General features: G+C 39.6%; 1 protein-coding gene across 2 annotated transcripts in view; it reads left to right on the forward strand.

Moving 5' to 3' along the window:
• LOC113163027 (aryl hydrocarbon receptor-like) overlaps nucleotides 1–19,011 on the forward strand; it is a 30,032-nt gene extending 11,021 nt beyond the window's left edge. The window contains exons 4-11 of one of the 2 annotated variants that reach the window (XM_026361324.1): nucleotides 1,852–1,941; nucleotides 3,618–3,744; nucleotides 4,604–4,740; nucleotides 6,244–6,446; nucleotides 6,560–6,669; nucleotides 8,734–8,875; nucleotides 8,957–10,445; nucleotides 15,644–19,011. In XM_026361324.1, the coding sequence (XP_026217109.1) occupies nucleotides 1,852–1,941; nucleotides 3,618–3,744; nucleotides 4,604–4,740; nucleotides 6,244–6,446; nucleotides 6,560–6,669; nucleotides 8,734–8,875; nucleotides 8,957–10,445; nucleotides 15,644–15,802 (2,457 nt within the window). In that variant the 3' untranslated portion in view covers nucleotides 15,803–19,011. Of the gene's footprint in view, nucleotides 1–1,851; nucleotides 1,942–3,617; nucleotides 3,745–4,603; nucleotides 4,741–6,243; nucleotides 6,447–6,559; nucleotides 6,670–8,733; nucleotides 8,876–8,956; nucleotides 10,446–11,063; nucleotides 11,560–15,643 lie in introns of those variants that run through there. The other variant, XM_026361325.1, reaches the window with a different exon arrangement.
• The last annotated feature ends 124 nt before the right edge of the window (nucleotides 19,012–19,135 follow it).

Consider the following 19,135-nt stretch of genomic DNA (forward strand, 5'->3'; position numbering starts at 1 on the left):
GAATGGGGGGCAGCAGCTGCCTTGAGCTAGTCTGTTCCATTTCAGACACCAACCTATGAATTATACATAGCCGGTGAACACATCTATTATTGAAGTGTGTGGTGGGGGGGTTGGATGAAGGATGTGTGTGTTGGTGGAAATCAACTAAAGGAATTTAAGGTATTCTTGCATGTTTAATGTTCATACTTCAACCCTGATTCTTTCATATTGTACACTTAAAGACCAGTAGTTGTTTAGATTGTGTGTGTGTGTGTGTGTGTGTGTAGAGATAAAGAGGACATAAAAAATGATAAATGTATGTCTAAATACTTAATTACTGTGTCTGCTGAGTCAGATGGAAACAACAACCTTTGTTGTTCTGCAGAAAACAGGAACAGGACAGACATGAACAGCTGAGTTGATCAAACTGTTTTTCAGAAATTCTTCTTTCATGGTAAAAACTGAAACAGGAACAGAGACAAAAAAGTTTTCCTTTGTGTCCCAACAGTGTTTGGTGTCTTTCAGGGAACACAGTGACAAAGACAACAAATGTTACTGCTTTCTGTCCCACACACAAACGCTCTCTGTGTCTGGAGAAAGAACCGTTGACCAAAAATGAGAGCAAACCCACGAATCTACAGTAAATATTTATACACAGTGCATGTACAGTATGCCACCGTACACTGTGTTCGCGTGTGTAATTTGTCTTTGTGTGTGTGTTGGACAATACAGGGTGTGGTCACACACTGTAGGTTGCAGCTTTTTGTTTTTAAAGCCTAAATGTTTGGTCCAGTGCTAATCTGCATCTGACTGCCGTGCAATGAAATCGTGAAATTAAAGAATTAACATGTCCACAAGGAAAATCTAATGTCAAAAACTCAACCTCTCCCATAGTGCAAATGTTAATAGCAAACTAGAGCCCTAGCGCCTGACTGTTACATTTAAAGGATATCAGAGTTTTGCTTGGTATCAGAAATTTACCCTCCAGGCTACAATATGTGAATTATTCAACAGGTAAGAGAAAGTGTCTTGTTTTAAGCCTGATGGTTATGCATTTTTGACATCAAATAATGGATTTTGGAAACCGTCTCAACAGAAAGTGCAAAGTTGTGGCCCAACAGCTGTAAGATGAGTGTCAGAAAACCATCTGAGTCTATGTGTGTCAAAGAGAAAGGTTTTATTATTGTGCAAGTCTGATCAGACAAAATTACTAGATTAATTACTACTGTATTACTACAGAGATCATCATCATTATAATCATCACCTTCAGTGAGGTGCAGGCGGATGTTGGCAAAATGCTGTTGTTGGTCTTTGCACTGTCAGGACACAGTGTCATCACTTCCTCATTAAGCCCTGAGGTCCAAGGAAGACGAGGAGGGAGGGGAGGAGCTATGATGGAGGTGTTAGTCATCCAGCAGTGAGCTCCTTCCGCTCTCTCCTCTTCTCTCTGACTTCACTTTGTCCTGACATCCATGGGGCTTCAGCCTTTCCTGCTCTTCTCCTCCCCATCCTTCTCTCTGCACCTTGGGGGCAAGGTCTCATCCCTGTTTTTTATCCTTTTGTCCTCTCTTATCCTCTGTCCTGTCCCTTTTCTGTCTTAAAGCCTTTGATCTGCATGATAATTTCTTTTGAACAAATCATAGAAGTGCACAGTATGAGATTTTTTTTTCTGTGCCGATAAGACAAACAAATAACTAAATCTTCAGTATATAGTAACATCTGTCTTTCTAAGTTTGCTGGCTTGATTTCTCTTTCTCTGAAGTGTTTGTTTCCTGAAGTGAGGAATTTGTCATTCATGCTAAGAAGCCGATTGGTCACTGGAAATGACAAAGAGGACAAACACCATTAAACACATTTTTGTTCTCTCTGCAGGCTTTAAATGGCTTTGTCCTGGTTGTGACAGCAGAGGGAATCATCTTCTTCTGCTCTCACACCATCCAGGATTACCTTGGCTTCCATCAGGTAAATTCTTCTTGTAAATTCTATGAACACATTTTTGAACAGGTAATATTAACAACAGTTCATTAAATCTGTTCCAGTCAACAATATAAAATAACTTTATGATTTGAGAGATCAGACAAAGCAGATATACTGTAGTTGCTGTGCCTTTACAGAGCCATGAAAAACAAAATAAGACTTAGGTCTCACATGCTTCTCACGTCTTTTGTGTCAGTGTCTCTTTTTCTGTGTTTTTGACCGTAATGATGACCATAGATGACCAAGAGAAATCAACAATGAACGTTCAGAAAATAGGCTTTTGTACTTCTGAATCCTGACTTTTGTGTAAAAGGCCCGATTAGATGGTAAATGATATGAACATGTAGAATTAAAAACATACAACATAATATGATATAAAAACAAAAACACATTAGCTTGGGGCATAAGGGAATTAGTTTAAGCCTTAAGAGCCTTAAGCAGCAGGTGTGATGATGATCCTTAGCACCCAGAGAACTCAAACAAACACGTGTGGAGCAAGAGGTTTAATTCAATTGGCTTCACAATGATATGCACCAGCCTCAAGTCTAATCTCATTCTGGACAATGTGATTATCAAATTATCTGAAGTCTGACTGTCTGACATACAGTGGCAAGAACAAGTATGTGAATATGTGAGTATGTTGGAATAATGGCCACAAAAAAGCAACCAGTTAATAGTTGCGAGGGTTCACATACTTTTTCCACTATCACTATGAGGTTTTTATGGTTGTTCTCCATAAAGACGTGGAGGACCAGAATGTTTTTGTAATTTTATTTTAGACACATTATATTTGTTAATACTCTGGACTTAGATGAAGATCAAATCACATTTTATGACAAATTATTGCAAAAAAACATTAAATTCTGAAAGGTTCACATACTTTTTCTTGCCACTGTAGACACAGGGACACACACGTCTAAATGCGGAGTTTAATATCAGACACACAGTAACACATTGTACATCAAGGGTGTGAACATCACCTCTCGGCCGTCATTTCTCTGTCCACCTGAGGCGCGTCACATCTCATTTACCCAACACACCAAAATCTGAGGTGAAGCTGCTAACGTGAAGTGTTTGTAAACAACATCCCATAGAAGCACGTTAGCCAAACGAGAGTGATGACAGCGGCAGGAAAAAGGATGTGACATTGGGTTGGAAGCTTTACCAGAAGATGAGTATGAAATGTGTCATTAATAATAAAGTGTATTGCACAGTGATACTTTATTATTCCTTATGAAAAGTGTTTTACGTAACATTGCGTCAGTCAAATGTCCTTTTGGTGACCTGAGTTTGCCCCCTCCCACACCGGGAGTGTAGTTCTACTCTGATCCTCAGCCAGGTCATGCTGGGTCTGGACCACAGATATCAGGGTCATGGCTGGTCTTTGGCTCTCTTTCAGCTACTTGAATCAAATGTCCAGCAACACTTCATTTCTTTTGGCTCCACTTTAAGGAAAATGAAATCAAACGTAGCCCTCAGGGTACCTGCTGACAGTAACTGCTTCAGCAAAGCACTCACTTAACTACTGCAGGCTTCTATTTTAACCTTAAAATTAGATTCTTCTTCTTCTGGAGTCATATAATTTCACTTTTCTATGCAGCTTCAATTAGTTGCCAGTTTTAACTGTATGTGGGAACTCTGTTGTATTTCTTTGCTGCCAGACTGATGTGATGCATCAGTGTGTGTTTGAGCTGATTCACACCGAAGACCAGCAGGAATTCAGGAGGAACCTGCACTGGGCCCTCAATCCCCCTTCTGGCCTTGGAACCCCCACAGATCCCTCGACAGGTCTGTCAATTGAGAACAAACCCAGCTTAAATCATGCTGCGTGTGTGATGCATTAGCACTGGCCTAAATTATCCTAAAATACAGCTACTTTGATTAAAGATTGTACCACGAGGGTGACATGTCACTGCTCTAGTCACAATTTGACTTTAAAATTGTCCTTCACAGCTAATCATGCTTATCAACCAGTTGACGCAGCTAAACGAAAGCATTAACTATGACTTGAACAATAGGCAAATATGTGGGTTTGTTTCAGATGACCACATGTATTGTTGTTCTTATTATCCAGCATTTGAGGTGTGCTAGTGTGTGGTGATTGTTTTATGTCTGTGGAGAAAAAATATCACATCCTATAAATAGATGCTGTACTATAAGTACATGTTTCAACTTAAAAGCCTCCTGGAAGGATTTTTATTCCCTTCTGAATCAGAGGTTACAGATGGAAGCGAGAATGGGTGACCTTTAACTAAAGGCTCCTGAGATGTCCTCTAAATGTTACAGTACATGCACACACACACACACACACACACACACACACACACACACACACACACACAGTGTGCAGACGACAACGCGGTGGACACATCAATTCAGAAACTAAAACACAGCAACTAAAACAAGCTAGCAGTCACTTTCACAAGCACACACACTTACTGTACACTCTGTACACACATAAAAACATACGCTTGTCATTTTGAATTAGGTATAGGTCACCAGCTAGTAGAATACACACAGACATGTATACACACACACAGACATGTGAAATTGTCTTCGATGTACAGTTAAATGTAAGTAGCCAATGTTTTACTCAACCTTCTGCCCTGATAATAAATCATAAATAAAAAGATTTTAATGTCTTCAGGTGGAGATTCTGTGTCAACGTCCGTCTGCCTGGTGAGCTACAACCCTGACCAGCTTCCACCTGAAAACTCCTCCTTCCTGGAGCGAAACTTTGTCTGTCGCTTCCGCTGTTTATTGGACAACTCGTCTGGCTTCCTGGTAAGACTGACATATGCTTTTTTGTGTAAAATGTAATGTAAACATTTTATTTCACCTGTTTTAACAACAGGATAATTAAAAAACAAGCAAAAAAAGTCCATGAATCCATATTAGTATTTGTTTTGAGCCTTCTTGAAAGAGCTGCCAGCATGGCGTGCCACCTTTGAGTCTCTCAGGGATCAGAAGCCACCATTTACTCTTGTAATCTGCCTCAGGGTCGTGGGGAAAAGGGGCCTTAATCCTCCCACTGCCCAGAGGAGACGAGAGCAGAAGGGGAACTTGCGTAGTCAGGGTTGGTAGCTCCACGCAGTGTAAGTCTGCTCCCACTAAGACAATTAGCTGCACAAATCCCTAATACCGGCTGGGAAAGCTGGAGTTCCCATAAGCAAGGCAATCCAGGGGCCACACCTGTTATTCTGCAGGTTTTTACTGCTGAAATAAATAATGATGCTTTTCTCTTTTTAAAACAATTTTTATAACAATTTACACTTTACTGGGTTCTTGTGTCTGGTAAATACTTTGGAGATTTTCTTGAAAGGTTACAGCGTTAACAATGAATCACAACTAAAAATGAATTTGTACATGTTCAGTTCATCCAGTCATTCAGTTTATTCTCTAAAGCAGATAATAGTAATTGATTACAGAGAACATGATTTTGTCCTCTTGGTCAACAAAATTGAAATAATACAGTTTGGCTTGTACTGCCTGACTTACTGGTAGGAACTTTAAGGGATGCATTGTCTTGCTCAAGAGCACTCCATTAGGGCTTAAGCGGGGGTTCAAACCTGCCTCTCTCAGTGCATTTGCGTGAGCAGTAAGCCAGGTTTCTGCTTTTGTCTCCTGGTCATTATGGCTTTGTTTTTTTGTAATCCCTCCTGCTATTCAGAGCTAGATTCCTGACATCACAGCAACAGGCCCTGAAATCCACTAAGGTCAAGTAGTCAGAGCTAACGGGTCTGGTGGCGGTCTTCACATGAGCTGCCACAGACTGAAGAAAGAGTTTTTGAAGAAAGAGTTGATTTCTAGTAAAATACGGTATAGTGTTTTTAAACATAGTGCTGTCAGCTGTAGGTCAGATGATAATATGTCATGTTTTCTCCTAAACTACCCTGAAAAAAACACAAACCTCAACAGCAGTTAGAATTTTGTCCTATTCATTTAAAAGGCATGTGACCAGAGGGAGAGTAGCTGGAGGAGTTTTCAGTAAGAGACACCAGTTTAACCAGTGTGTTTATAGTGTATACTGAAGTGGTTTTGACCATCACATTACCCTGCAGGATAAGTAAGACTAATGGTGCTCGACAAGGAGAAAAGACACTGACACTGACACTGACATTGTTCCAGAGGAGCAATGAATGGTAGAGGACATGAACAAGGGGGAAAAGACTCAGCTTTCACATTTCTCTTTTTTGTTCTCATGATAATAATGATAATAATAGTATCTTAAAAAGTCATTGTTGTCACAGTCTATTGATATTAACTCTTACCGTGCTTGCCTCTCAGGCGTTGAACATACAGGGTCGCCTGAAATTTCTCCACGGTCAGAGTCGCCAGCAGTGTGACGAGGTCAGTACTCCACCTCAACTAGCCATGTTTTGCATCGCCACGCCACTCCAGTCTCCAGCAATCCTGGAAATCAGGACAAGAAACATGATCTTCAGGACCAAACACAAGCTTGACTTCACACCCATGGCCTGCGATGCAAAGTATGTAATACCAAAACTCTACATTTATTTAAAACTCCACAACTCAGTTCAACTCAATTACCAATTATTTAGATGGTTTCTGATTTTAAGCTCATATATCTTGTGTGTATCAGGGGTAAAATAGTCCTGGGCTATACTGAGGCGGAGCTGAGAGTTCGAGGTACTGGTTACCAATTTATCCATGCTGCGGACATGCTGTACTGCGCCGAAAATCATGTTCGAAGTAAGTTCTCAGTATCAGCACTTATATATACTATACTATACTATACTATACATTATTGTCAACTAACACACTTTCACCTGATTTTGTTTACGTCATTCTCTTTTTCCTCAGTTTAAAACAACATACAGAAGCCATAACAAAGTGTAGTTTGATATCAGTTTGTTCAATTTAATGTATAATTTTTCTCATAAGACATTAAGACCAAATGACATCCATTCAACAGTCTACTCAGGCTAACAGGGGACATATAGACAGCTGAACTGTTTTTCATGCATTAAATCCATGTAGAATCACTATATAATCTGAATTCAAGTGTATTGAACTGTGTCTCATGTTTGGCTCAAGTTACATTTGCAACACAAACAAGCAAACACTGTGTGTGTGTGTGTGTGTGTGTGTGTGTGTGTGTGTGTGTGTGTGTGTGTGTGTGTGTGTCGTTGATGGAGGAAATCTCTAAGCGAGAGCCAAGCGTCCTACTTAGATTGTGTACTGGATGACCCCGTTAGTCGTTACCATGGCACCACCAAATCCTGTATCAGCCACACACAAAAACACAATACTGTATGCATGTAGCTGTGCATGGAGAAATGAAAATGCATGCATATGCTTTTGGAAACGTGAGACACAGACATCTATAGATGTGCAGCACTCTCTGTTGCAGTCAGACGTTTATAACAGAATCCAGTTAACTCCAATATAATAAAGATTTTACTGTAATGGATAGTATGATTAAAATAATTTACAATAATGAACTAAGACAATTTGCCATACTTGATATACACAGTTGTTCCATGCTGTTCTAATGTATGCATACATATGCAAATTCTATATTCTCAGTAATATATATACTATATTCATTTCCCTTTCGTCCTACAGCCAGGGCATGTATGTAGGTTGAGTAGATATGATTGCTCCAGTTTTAGAATACACTTAATTCTATACTCACTAAGATTAGGAGAAAATAACCTCATTATGAGGAACGAAAAATAGAAATGATTCTGGCAGCAGAACATCACTTGTACCTGTATTGGTACTGATGAAGGCAATAAAATTTAGTCTTAAAGAAATTTGGGGTGGTGAGATTTTTATGAGGAACAGAGTAAATTAAAAGCTGTAAGAAGTGAATTGTAAATTGTACTTGTAAAATTTTAGTCTTGACTTCTGAAAAGCATTGATATAAAAATGAATCTCTTTCAGTCAGCAGCAGGAATTGATCCTCTTTTCTGCAAACAAGGGTGCAATGATATATCAGCCTGGATAAAGTCAAGGGCAAATGTATTTGTATAAATTAGTTTTATTTTTTAAAATACTGAATATTTTAAAAAAAAATACAGATAAAGCAGCAGAAAAGAAGGTGATACATTTTGAATTGAATTTGGGGAGAATGACCAAGTAAGTCACATCAGGGCTGTAACATCACAGGTCACCGAATGTCTGTACAGTAGCTACACTTTTGTCTTTCTTCTTGAGGACAACAGTGACAGTTTGTCCACTCACATAAATATTGCTTTTCTTTCTAAAGGTCAGCAGCTTGTGGCTTCTACAGCTAAACCTTATGTAGCGACTCTGAAACTCTCTGCACATAATAAAACTATTTCTGGGATATACCTCAGATAATATGACATTGATTCAATTCAAATATGATAATATAATTTAGCATTTGATCATTGGACATAAATAGGAATATGATCCAGTTTTAATTGCAGCCAGCCACTTGCTCATACACAACTGTAGTGTAGCTGAATCCACGTTTTTTAACAGGAAGTGGCCTGTGAAGCTTGTTTAGAAACTAGACAGCAAAGAAACATGACCTGCACCACAATTACACACAGCGCCAGACACATCACTGAACCATGAAGATGAGGGAGATGTTTGAGTGTAATGGACTTCATAAGTGTGTGCAAACATGACTTGTAGCTCGTGCATTTAGCCAAAGTGAACATCAGCATGTAGCCTCCTTCACAGCAGCAAGCTAGACTGAGCAAATGCAGTGTGAGTGTGTGCACACTGCAGGGTGTACACAACGTAAACAGTAGTGACACAGAGCGTCTGATGTGATTCCAGTGATAAAGACGGGCGAGAGCGGCCTCACCGTCTTTAGGCTGCTCACAAAGGAAAACCGTTGGAAGTGGGTCCAGGCCAACGCCCGGCTTGTATACAAGAATGGCAAGCCAGACTACATTATCGCCACTCAGAGGCCTTTGGTGTAAGTGTAACATTATTCCAGAACCTTTAATTTTATCTTATTTATCAGTTAATTCTTTCTATGTATCAACTGTTTTCACAGGGAGGAGGAAGGAGGGGAACACCTAAGGAAGCGATCTATGAACCTTCCCTTCACCTTCGCCACTGGAGAGGCTCTTCTCTACCAGACCGGTCATCCACTGCACGGCTTCCCTGATTCCGTCCAAAGCAAAACCAAAAGCAGCAAATCCAAGAAGGGCAAACAGGACAAGAGCACTTTAGACGACCTGGACCCTAAGTCCCTGCTGGGAGCACTGATGAGCCAAGATGGGTCCGTGTATATCAGCCAGCCGGACCCAGAGCCTATGGTGTCTTACAACAGCAGCCTTTTTAACCAGCAGCGAAGTGAGACTGATGGCTCTGATGGCTTGTTAAATGGTGACAGCTGGCATATTGTATCTGGAGGGGAGACCAGGACATCCAACAATAAATTGACCAGTGATGATACTCTTTTGGCCACTTTGGACTCGCTGTCTGTTGATGGAGATGAGACGTGTTCTAACAGTGAGCTCTTCAGTGCTCTGGAGAATCTGGGCTTGAATGCTGAAGACTTGGAACTTCTGCTGCTTGACAAGAGGATGATTCAGGTGGAACTGGACCCCAATCACATCCCGACCCTCAATGATCTTCTCACCAACAATGAAATCCTGTCTTACATCCACAGCTCCCTTGAGAGTTGCACTGAGGGGGGAGAACAAGGGGACAGAGGTGCAGTTGGACTTCTAGGCCTACCCCTAAACTCAGACTCAGCCCAAAGTGTTTCCCAGCAGGTTTGTTTGACACCTGCTCTCCCTCCGGGACTTCCCAGCAGTAGGCAGCCAATCATTCAGCTGTCACAACAGATGCAGCAACACATCAGTGCAGGTGAGGTAGTGAATCCTCAACCAGGACAGACCCAGTCAGTCTCCCAGCCTGGAACTGTGGACACCAATATTTTACCTGAGATTCCTAATGGCCACTGGGTGGTAGCAACACCAAGCCAACATGACCACTGCAACCACACCTTTAACCACCCATATACTATACTCAAAACCTCACAGTCAAATGGTGAACATAAACACCTCGATTCACTTCTGGAACCAAGTCAGCAATGGCAGCAGGACCAGCATTCAGGTCACCTCCAATCCCATCAGCACTTCAGCAGCCAGAATGCATTATTGCCTAGCTTTCAAAATCAATTTGGAATGACAACTAATGTCTCTATTGTCCCAATTGGACATGAAGACCTCACAACAAACATTCAGGATGGCCACACAAATTACAGTATCTCCAGCACCCACGCAAGTACCACAGCACTAAATGGTGTAACCACACCAAATGTTAGTCACTACCAGAGTTCTGTGACATCCTCTCTGCCCTACCAGTTGCAACACCAGCAACTGCAGGTGTTGCAGCAGGCTCTGCCATCCTCTCTTCCCCAGTATCCCACCCACAACTCTGCACTGGATTTCGAGCAGCTACTGGATCTGTCTCAGCCGCAGCAGAATTACAGCATGTTCAACACCAGTGTGGAGAATACTGCTCACAGCAAGGTAAGGGATCAGGGAAAGGTTTTATGTGAATATATGAGTAAAGGTAATGATTGTTTAAATAAGCTGGTTTAGTTCTGCTAGAAGCAGAGGTGAGATCACTGGCACTGGTCATATGACAACATATTTTCTCTTTGATACCTCCCAAATTAAAACAGGTCCTCAGATTAAGAAGCAAATCTGTAAAGGAATTGTTTAGGTTTGTTGCAGCTAGTCTTTCGTTTCCAAACCTGTAAATATTAGTCACAGTAGATCTTATTTGCTACATATATCTTTTGTATTAAACTCAAAATTTCAAAGAAATAGATCTTAATCCAGACTGATGATTATTTCTACACAACTTAATTTTATCAAAGTAACTTTGCAAAGTGGTTTTAGGGTAATATTGTATTTATACAGACTAGTAATGAAAACAGATCTGAATGCCTATGAGTAGGCAGCACCTACCCATCTACTGTTAGACATGCAGCAAGATCTGTTTTTCCCCTCCTTTAAATTAAAATGAATCACACTAAAATGCTCTAGCTTTGTCAGACCTGTTTTGTCCTTTTTCTTTTTGATCATTATCATAATCTCAAAGCTGCCACCTTTAGCCTAAAACTGGCCCTGTATCATTCCCAGTGACGAGTCCTGAAGTCTGTGTTGCTCTCAGATATCAGTGGACGTCTGACCAAACTGAGGATTGCAGAATCTACAACCTCAGCCCTTCAACCCTGCGCTGTTCTCTTTGACTGTCATGAAAATGGATTTTCTTCTAAGTCACTACACAAAGGCCCCAAGCTGGCATGGAGCTCAGTGTAAACTGCGCTGATGTGACCAGACATGTCATGTAAATAAGACAAGGGGGAGATGGGTCAGAGCAACACAGTCTGAGAATAGAGTCGACTAGGATCTAATCCAGTAGAGTCTGTACAAATAATGGGGTTTCAGCAGCAGGATAAATTCTGTGAGGGGTTTGACTTATTTGTGCAAATGCTTTGCAGTACTCAGTGTTTGGTTGAATTACAGCATGGTCTTCTGCACAAGACACCAAATCATAAATTTCTTCACTGGATTTTTATTTCATAGTTTTTTAGAAGATAAAGAACTTACAAAGAGCAAAGATATGCAAAGAAACACACCCATATATATATACAGTGACAAAAAAAAGTATGTGAACCTTTTGGAATTTCATGGTTTTCTGCATTAATTTCTCATAAAATGTGATCTGATCTTCATCTAAGTCAAGAGTATTAACAAATATAATGTGGATAAAGTAATAACACAAAAAAATCGGATCTTTTATGTCTTTATTGAGAACATCCATAAAATATAGTAGTATATTTTAGTGCTACTTCAAAAAGTATGTGAACCCTTGAAATTAATAGCCAGTTGACAACCCCTGGTCTTTGATTTGGCCAGTTCCAAAGGTGGATTTAGTTTTTCTGAAACAATTCTGTTGTACTTGCTCTGGTGTTTTTGTTTATTGTCCTGTTGCTTCACCCAACTTCTTCAGAGTTTCAGCTGTCATACAGACATTCTCACATTATCCTGAAGAAGTTTTGATACACTTTTGAAATTTTTTTAAATTTTCCCCTCAATCAATGCAAGCTGGCCAGGCCGTGATGCAGCAAAGCAGGCCCATAGCATTATGTTTCCTCCACCATACTTTATGAGTGGCATGATGTTTTCAGGATGACATGAAAACAGTGACCAAGATTTTGGTGAAAAATGAATCAGAACGGGAACAAATGTTGTGACATTGCAGAAGCTAAAGGCGGTCTAATGAAACATTAGTGTGTGACTTTTTTTTTGGGACGGGCAGTGTATAATTATATAGAGAGCTTAAGTGGTAGTAAGTTACTCTGCAGCAGCTATAGAGTTTTGGTAGTGATGAATCAGTGAAAATGGCCAGTAGCAGTGCTAAAAACAGGTTGGCATAACTGTAGTGATCTTAATGCAGTTTTGGAATCCAAGTAACATTATTTCGGTCGCTTAATGAGACTCTATAATGTTCATAGGAAGCAGGAATTCTTGTTCCGACCAACGTACCTTTTTTCCATTAATGACTAAACAGTGAGAGCTGGGGAATGCCACCCTAAAAAGAGTCATGAAACTGGAGCTCAACAGAAATTCCCATCGTAAACATAATGATGTAATGAGACCAAACCAATTAGCACTGCTAAACTTAAGTATTACCCTTAAATATACAGTACAAACCGTTTATAATTACGTAAGAGTAAAACCCAACGTAAACTTATATCAAAAGGTCTGTTGTAGTTTGAATGTGTTGTTTCACCAGTGAGGTGAGGAGCCCCCTCATTACTGTGTCTATATTTTATGAATGAAATCGAAGTTAAGAAGCAAACACTTCATGTTTGTAAAATAAATATGGACAGGTCACGGAAAAACAACATTTTTTTTTTTTTAACAAAAACTGAATCTTGGAAGAAGACAAGCATGTGATTTGTCCAGTCTTAGTGAAAGATCTTTTCTCTTCATCTCCCATCATTGTGGGGCTGTCCACCATCTATTTTTTCCATTGTCTCCTGTCTTTCCAAGCATGAAGAGCATTGCCGGTGTTTAGAGGGGAAAACAAACTCAGAGATACGGTATAATGAAACAAGAGAGAATTGGCCAAAGAAAGAACAGAAGAGCAAAGAGACAGTAGTGAGGACGAGTACAATAATGAATGAAATACGGTCGGGACGGGCTGTGGTCGGCTCCAGAAATGGCCGACCCCGGCAGGCATCCATTTATCCCCGCCCTGTTCAGCCTCCACTGTTATTCTTCAGGGTCAGTAACTTTCAGTGAAAGAAAAATACTGGCAGGCCAGCCAGTCAAGCATGAGCAGCGCTGACCTACAATTTGACTGTCATCATTACCTAATGCTGTGAACGCAGCATAGGGGGGAGGCAGGCGATGCAGTGAGAGACTATTCTAGGATCACGTAGATGCAGGGCTCTGCTGTGGTGTTTGGTTTAACTGCCTTTGACCATATTGTCATCTACAAATCTATTATCACTTAGATAATACATAACCACAGACTGATATTAACACAAGACAATAACGTTATGCTGAAAATGTATGTATGAAATAGGAACACAGTTTCAGTTTACACCAAACCAGAGAACACAGTGGTGATGCTTTTTTACTCAGTGGTAGCTGGTGGTAAAGAAAATGATTGTGTGACAGAGCAACAACAGACACACTACTACTATATAAACATCTCTGATTACTCAGAGACACATTTTATGATTAATGCTGCCCAAAGCGGAGTGACAGTGTGCAGTATAGACACAGAGAAGATAAGCACAGATAATCCAATTTTGCTGTATACATGATGTACAATAACAATAAAAGCTATTCTATTCTCTACATTTTTCAGTGCTCTAAAATTCATATTTTTAGCAGGTCAATACAGTCTTATACTTAACATTGTTACATCAGCAATTACAGAGTGTGCAGTGTGTAATGTTAAATGAAAATGCTCAGGTACAGGATCCATCTGTGACAGATTTTCTTACTGTGGATCAGGAGGTAGAGCAGTTGTCTACTAATCATGGGATTGGTGGTATGATTCCCTGCTCCTCCTGTCACATGTTGAATTCCTTGGGCAGCATACGGAACTCCAAGTTCCCCCCAGTGAGTCAGGTCATCGCTGGTGAAGCAGTGTAAAAGAACTTTAAGTACCAGTTAGGTAGAAAAGAGCTATATAAGTGCAGAACATTTAGTGAAGTCTTATGAAGAGCTGAAACTTTCACAAACTTTTCTGATGGGGTTGACAGAAATTCATTCTTCTTTTCTTCTGTCTCACTTTCTCTCAGTTGATGTGACTCTACATTTTCTCCTCGCCCACTTCTTCCCTCCTGTTCCTTCTGTCATGGTGTCTGACTTCAGTCTGTCCACTAAACACCTGCTGCTGAGTGATACTGTCTGACCTGTTCTGCTTCATGTGATTAGGGTCGACAAGGACTCCATAATATACATACAATGCTAAATACATAGAATATTTACTGTCATGGATATCAGCCCTGAGGCGCTATGAGACAAAGATACAGCAGCAGGATCGCAGAGATCGTTAGGTATCTTCGTTCCGGCACCCTTGAGCCTGTCCTGGATCCTTTTCAAGCGTGCCTCACGATGTTGATGGGATGCGGCTCTTGTCTTCAATGAGAGTCGTCCAAGTTTGTCACACTCGGTTCTTGGACTATCTAGAATACACCTCTCTTGCTCAGATCCTCCATGGCCTCCCATGTGTTGCTATAGAAGACTGTGCCGAAAAATACAGAGTTTCGCTGGGAGAAGTGTTTGGAAACGTGACCCCTTTTCTTGAAGTTTCTTTCTGAAGGCAGCGTAGGCTTCTCTTTTCAAAAGAATGTCAGTCTGCCGTGAATTTGTGTTTTGTTCCTGTGGGACTCTGACTTTAAATCGGTTAGTTGAGCTTGAATGTTCATCTGGACTTCCACAGTGTGGAAGATCATCTCCCTAGCTTCAGTAGTTCACTCCTCCACCTCAGTTATCCTTTGCTCCATCTCTTCAATTCTGTCTACTATTTTTATTACGTCTGCAACGATACTGTTTTAGCTTCGCGTTGATTTTTTTCTCTTAACCTCTTAGGACCTGACGTACACATGCGTGTACATCACATTTTGGGTTCCTGTGCGTTCTAGCTGATCGCAACTGTTACACAGTGTTTCACAATAGGTGTGTAAAGAAAGGGGCATTGCTAGTTTTTAATGCAAAATGTTTTTTAATGTGTTATAATTTGTTGTTGTAGGCATATGATGTCTTCCTGAAACAGTTGATGATGCTTAGTTTTTATGCTTATCAGGTTCCAATAAGACCAAATAGCAAAGAGAAATATAAAATGCATATCAAATTAGAGCTCGGGTCTTAAGAGGTTAAATCTATCATTTCCTTCTTCAGCTAATGTGGCTTCATTCAACAATAAGCAAACAATAACCCAAAAGTGGATTTAGCATAATATTGACATTTTAAATGACTACACTGTAAACTAGCTAATATTTTTATACGAGTTTGATTCAATAATTAAATTGGTCGAATGTGTTTAGGGACATGAGAATATTGGTTGTGATCATGTTTTTGAGGTAATCAATGGAAACCTTTCACAAGCAAAGCTTTAGGAGTTGTGCGTGTGGAAATTATTTTAAATGTGGAAAAAACATGATTATTATCTTAAACTACTGTTTTTTTTCCAGCTGGAGAACGGATGTCTCCTCAGAGCCACCAACGCAGCGTACATCAGAACGTGTCTGATGCCCAATGGCAATGGTGTAGCAACAAGCGATACCCCTGTCTCATGTCCTGAAGGATTTCCTGCTCTACAGGACGCCCCAAAATCTGGATTTTTCCTTTGAAAGAATGAAGCTAGAAGAGAAGGTACAAATGGAAAAACATGAAAGAGCTATGGTTGTGACTACATTATAATTTTTATGAAATCATTAAGGCGAACAGAAAGAAGAGCCAAATATGTCATGGATAGCATTTGTCTTGATGTCTCATCAATGTGAGGCATCACACCTAATCTGCTCAGAGAACTGGGGTTACACAAGTCACCTAAAGATAGGTGTGTTGAAGAAAGACAAACCCAGTAGAAGAAGCTGTGTCTTTCTGTCCCACTGGGTGTTACAGTGTTATCTAGCCAGTTGTGTGCTCACTGACAGTTTGGTTTTCATAGTTTGGGAAAGCTGTGTTCTTTAAAATCACTCCATTTTTTCCAGTTAGCTGACTCACCTGAACATCAACCTGACTGGAATTTAGATCGAAGGCCAAATCCAATCACCTGTGACCTGTGCGTACACAATTAAAGTCCTCAAGAGAAGATACGACACTGTGACACAAGGTTTAACTCAAGATGAACTGAGACAATCAGTGTCTATTGGAAATGTTTTAGTGCCATATAATCACAAAGATTTCCAACAGCTGTCTAGCAGGTGTGATTTTTCTAAATTGAAGATGGTCTGAAGTGATATTAAAGTCATTACATTTATTTGCAGTTAACAGGCGTAAATGTGCAATTTTACCTCTGGTCATTTAAAATCAGACCACAGATGTTTTAAACAGCAGTTTTTCGTTTGTCACCTAGAAGTAGTTGACTTGTAGGGTTACTAGATAACGCTCGTCCTGGTGCTTTATATATCACCAAAACAGCATTTCCTTCATACTGTTAATACTAAGATGACATTTGAACAGATGATAAAAGGTTAAAAGTAGAAAAGTGGAGCAGTTTTATAGGTTTTTATTTATTGCTGCTGCTTCTGTGGCAGCTGCATGACAACAAATATCTAATGCTGCATTTTAGCCTATTTAAGGTTTACAATAATGTTGTGCACTTATATGTATTTGACAGACATAATCAGATAGAATCTGATTTGTCTTTCAGTGGCACTGAAATCAAACATAAAAGCATTTTTGTTTCCCGACCGGAGACAGTGTGAAACCCTCCCGTTAATGCCTTGTGTCAGTGGCCTCGGCCAGTCAGACTCCCACTTATTTTATCCTGCAGTCATGTCCTGTGGGAAACTCTGAGAGTCTACATGTAAATAATAGATTACAAGAGGAAGTGCATGTACGTTTTGTTTTCTTGTGATCACAAAATAGTTATTTTAGAAAACATCAGCCCTTAAACATGAGGAACAAATCATTTTAATTTTCATTAAAATAACTTTCATCTTTGTTACGGACAGAAGTCCCAGAATGTGGATTTACTCTTATTTTACCGGCTCATAATGTTGAGTCATTGCTATTAATGATGTATTAGATGGGGACTTAAACTAACCCGTGAAAGACCTAACAGACCAAGGCTCTGAGTTAGAGTTGTCTATTCTGTGTTTTTCTCTTGCCTTCATTTTCTTCATGTTAATAGAACAGTGTCAAACTTCCTCCACCTGACTGAGAAATGCTCAGAGAGCCAAATGTTGCTGTAGATGAGACGTTTCAACTTCTAGTAAAGCCGCTCCTGTACTGTATATGTGTGTTTGAGGGTGTTGTAGTATAAAAACACTGTGACAGACAACCCACGCTGCTCTTGAATACCGTTTCACTGAGACTCTTATACAGCTCAGCTGTTCTACTGACGATTATGTGACTGTTGTTTTTGTTTGAATGTTACACAGGTAAAGTATCCGTCACTCGTCCTCTTAGCATGGGAAGGCTGAACAACACAACAGCTCTTCTAAAAAAAGAACCATAACTTGGAATCCCACAGCCTTCGGTGGGACTTGAAAGCTTGTGCTGCATTCATGTCATGTCAAATATCCCGTACATAGGAGACTTCTTACTAAAATTATTAGTATTTTTTTATAGACACTTGCAAAAGGCATCTTGAACCAGACTTAAACCAGGGACGTTACCACAAATGACATTAAAATCATCATGCAGAGGAAAACGTGCTAGAGAATAAATGTTTTCTCATCTGAAACACTAATATGAAAAATCAATCAGTATGTGTCCAAAAATGAGTTCACATTTATTAAACGTTGTTTTATGTATATTTAGTCGTTTATCAGACACTTTTACCCAAAGTGACTTACAAGTGAGGTACAACAAGGTAAATAAGGTAAAAGACCAATGCCGAGGAGAATCCTTGAAGTAAAGTGCTATAGGAAGAACTGTCTGTGTAAAAAAATCTTTTCATTTATTTATTTTGAATTATTAGACTATTTGCAGATTTTATTGACACGGTGTAAAAGCATCATTACTCAGACAAAACCTAAAAGATAAAAAGAAAGAAAAGCCAGCGTGTTGGCGAAGGACTGGACAGCATTAAGCATTTAGCACCGACTGAAAAACCAAATGAACATGTGAACACGTGTCTGAAGTTGCTCCATTGTTGAATGTGGTGTGTAAAAGTGTAAAGGCGTTCGAAACATGAAGCTTTTATTTCATTACAGAAAGGTGCTTAAAGTGAGCAAAACATCTCTATGAAAATATGCATTTAAAGATTTAAAGATTTGCCTGTTTGTTTTTGTAACCTGACATTTCTTATATAACTGATTATTTAAAACTAGTTGTGAGAAAAACATTTAAAAACAATGGTAATTTTACAAGGCGCTCTAAACACTACAAAAAAGAATGGTTGTGTGTATATATCTGTTTTCTATAGTATTGTAGCAAGCACTACTTTAAAATCACTGCTCTTGCAAACTTACTCACTGAAAGTAGTCTTGTAGAAAAAAAGCATTTTATGGCTCCATGTTGTACGGATATTGTTCCCAGCAGTGTGTGTTTTATCTTTATGTCTAAATCGGTGCCGGAGTCGTAAGTCGGATCTTACCTGATGTCGGATGCTTAGAAAAATAGAAACTTTTCCTTTAAAGTTTATCTTTTAAATCTTTAAACTCGTTCTCCACCAGATTACATTTTAAAGTTTTATATTTGTGTTGGCAGCCATTCCATCACTGTTGAAACCAAACTCTCCAGAAGCTGGTGTATTGTTGCTGTTATGTTTTTCAAAGCTACACAGACTTTATTTTATTACTTTTATCACTGAAGGTTGTACTTACTGTATGAGTAAAACTTAAAAAAATAAAATGCAGTTTGTCTGTGAGACGTGTTCAGCTGTGCTCTTCAGTCCTGGAATTAAAGGATTTTGTGCAATCTCACTGCATCATCACGTCTTTTCCCTTTCACTGTTTACTTTTGTTTGTACTTAACGTCTTCTGTCTTTTCAGACCCTGTCAGTCATCTGC

This window comes from Anabas testudineus, chromosome 2 (genome assembly GCF_900324465.2).
Source record: "Anabas testudineus chromosome 2, fAnaTes1.2, whole genome shotgun sequence".
NCBI lineage: Eukaryota > Metazoa > Chordata > Actinopteri > Anabantiformes > Anabantidae > Anabas > Anabas testudineus.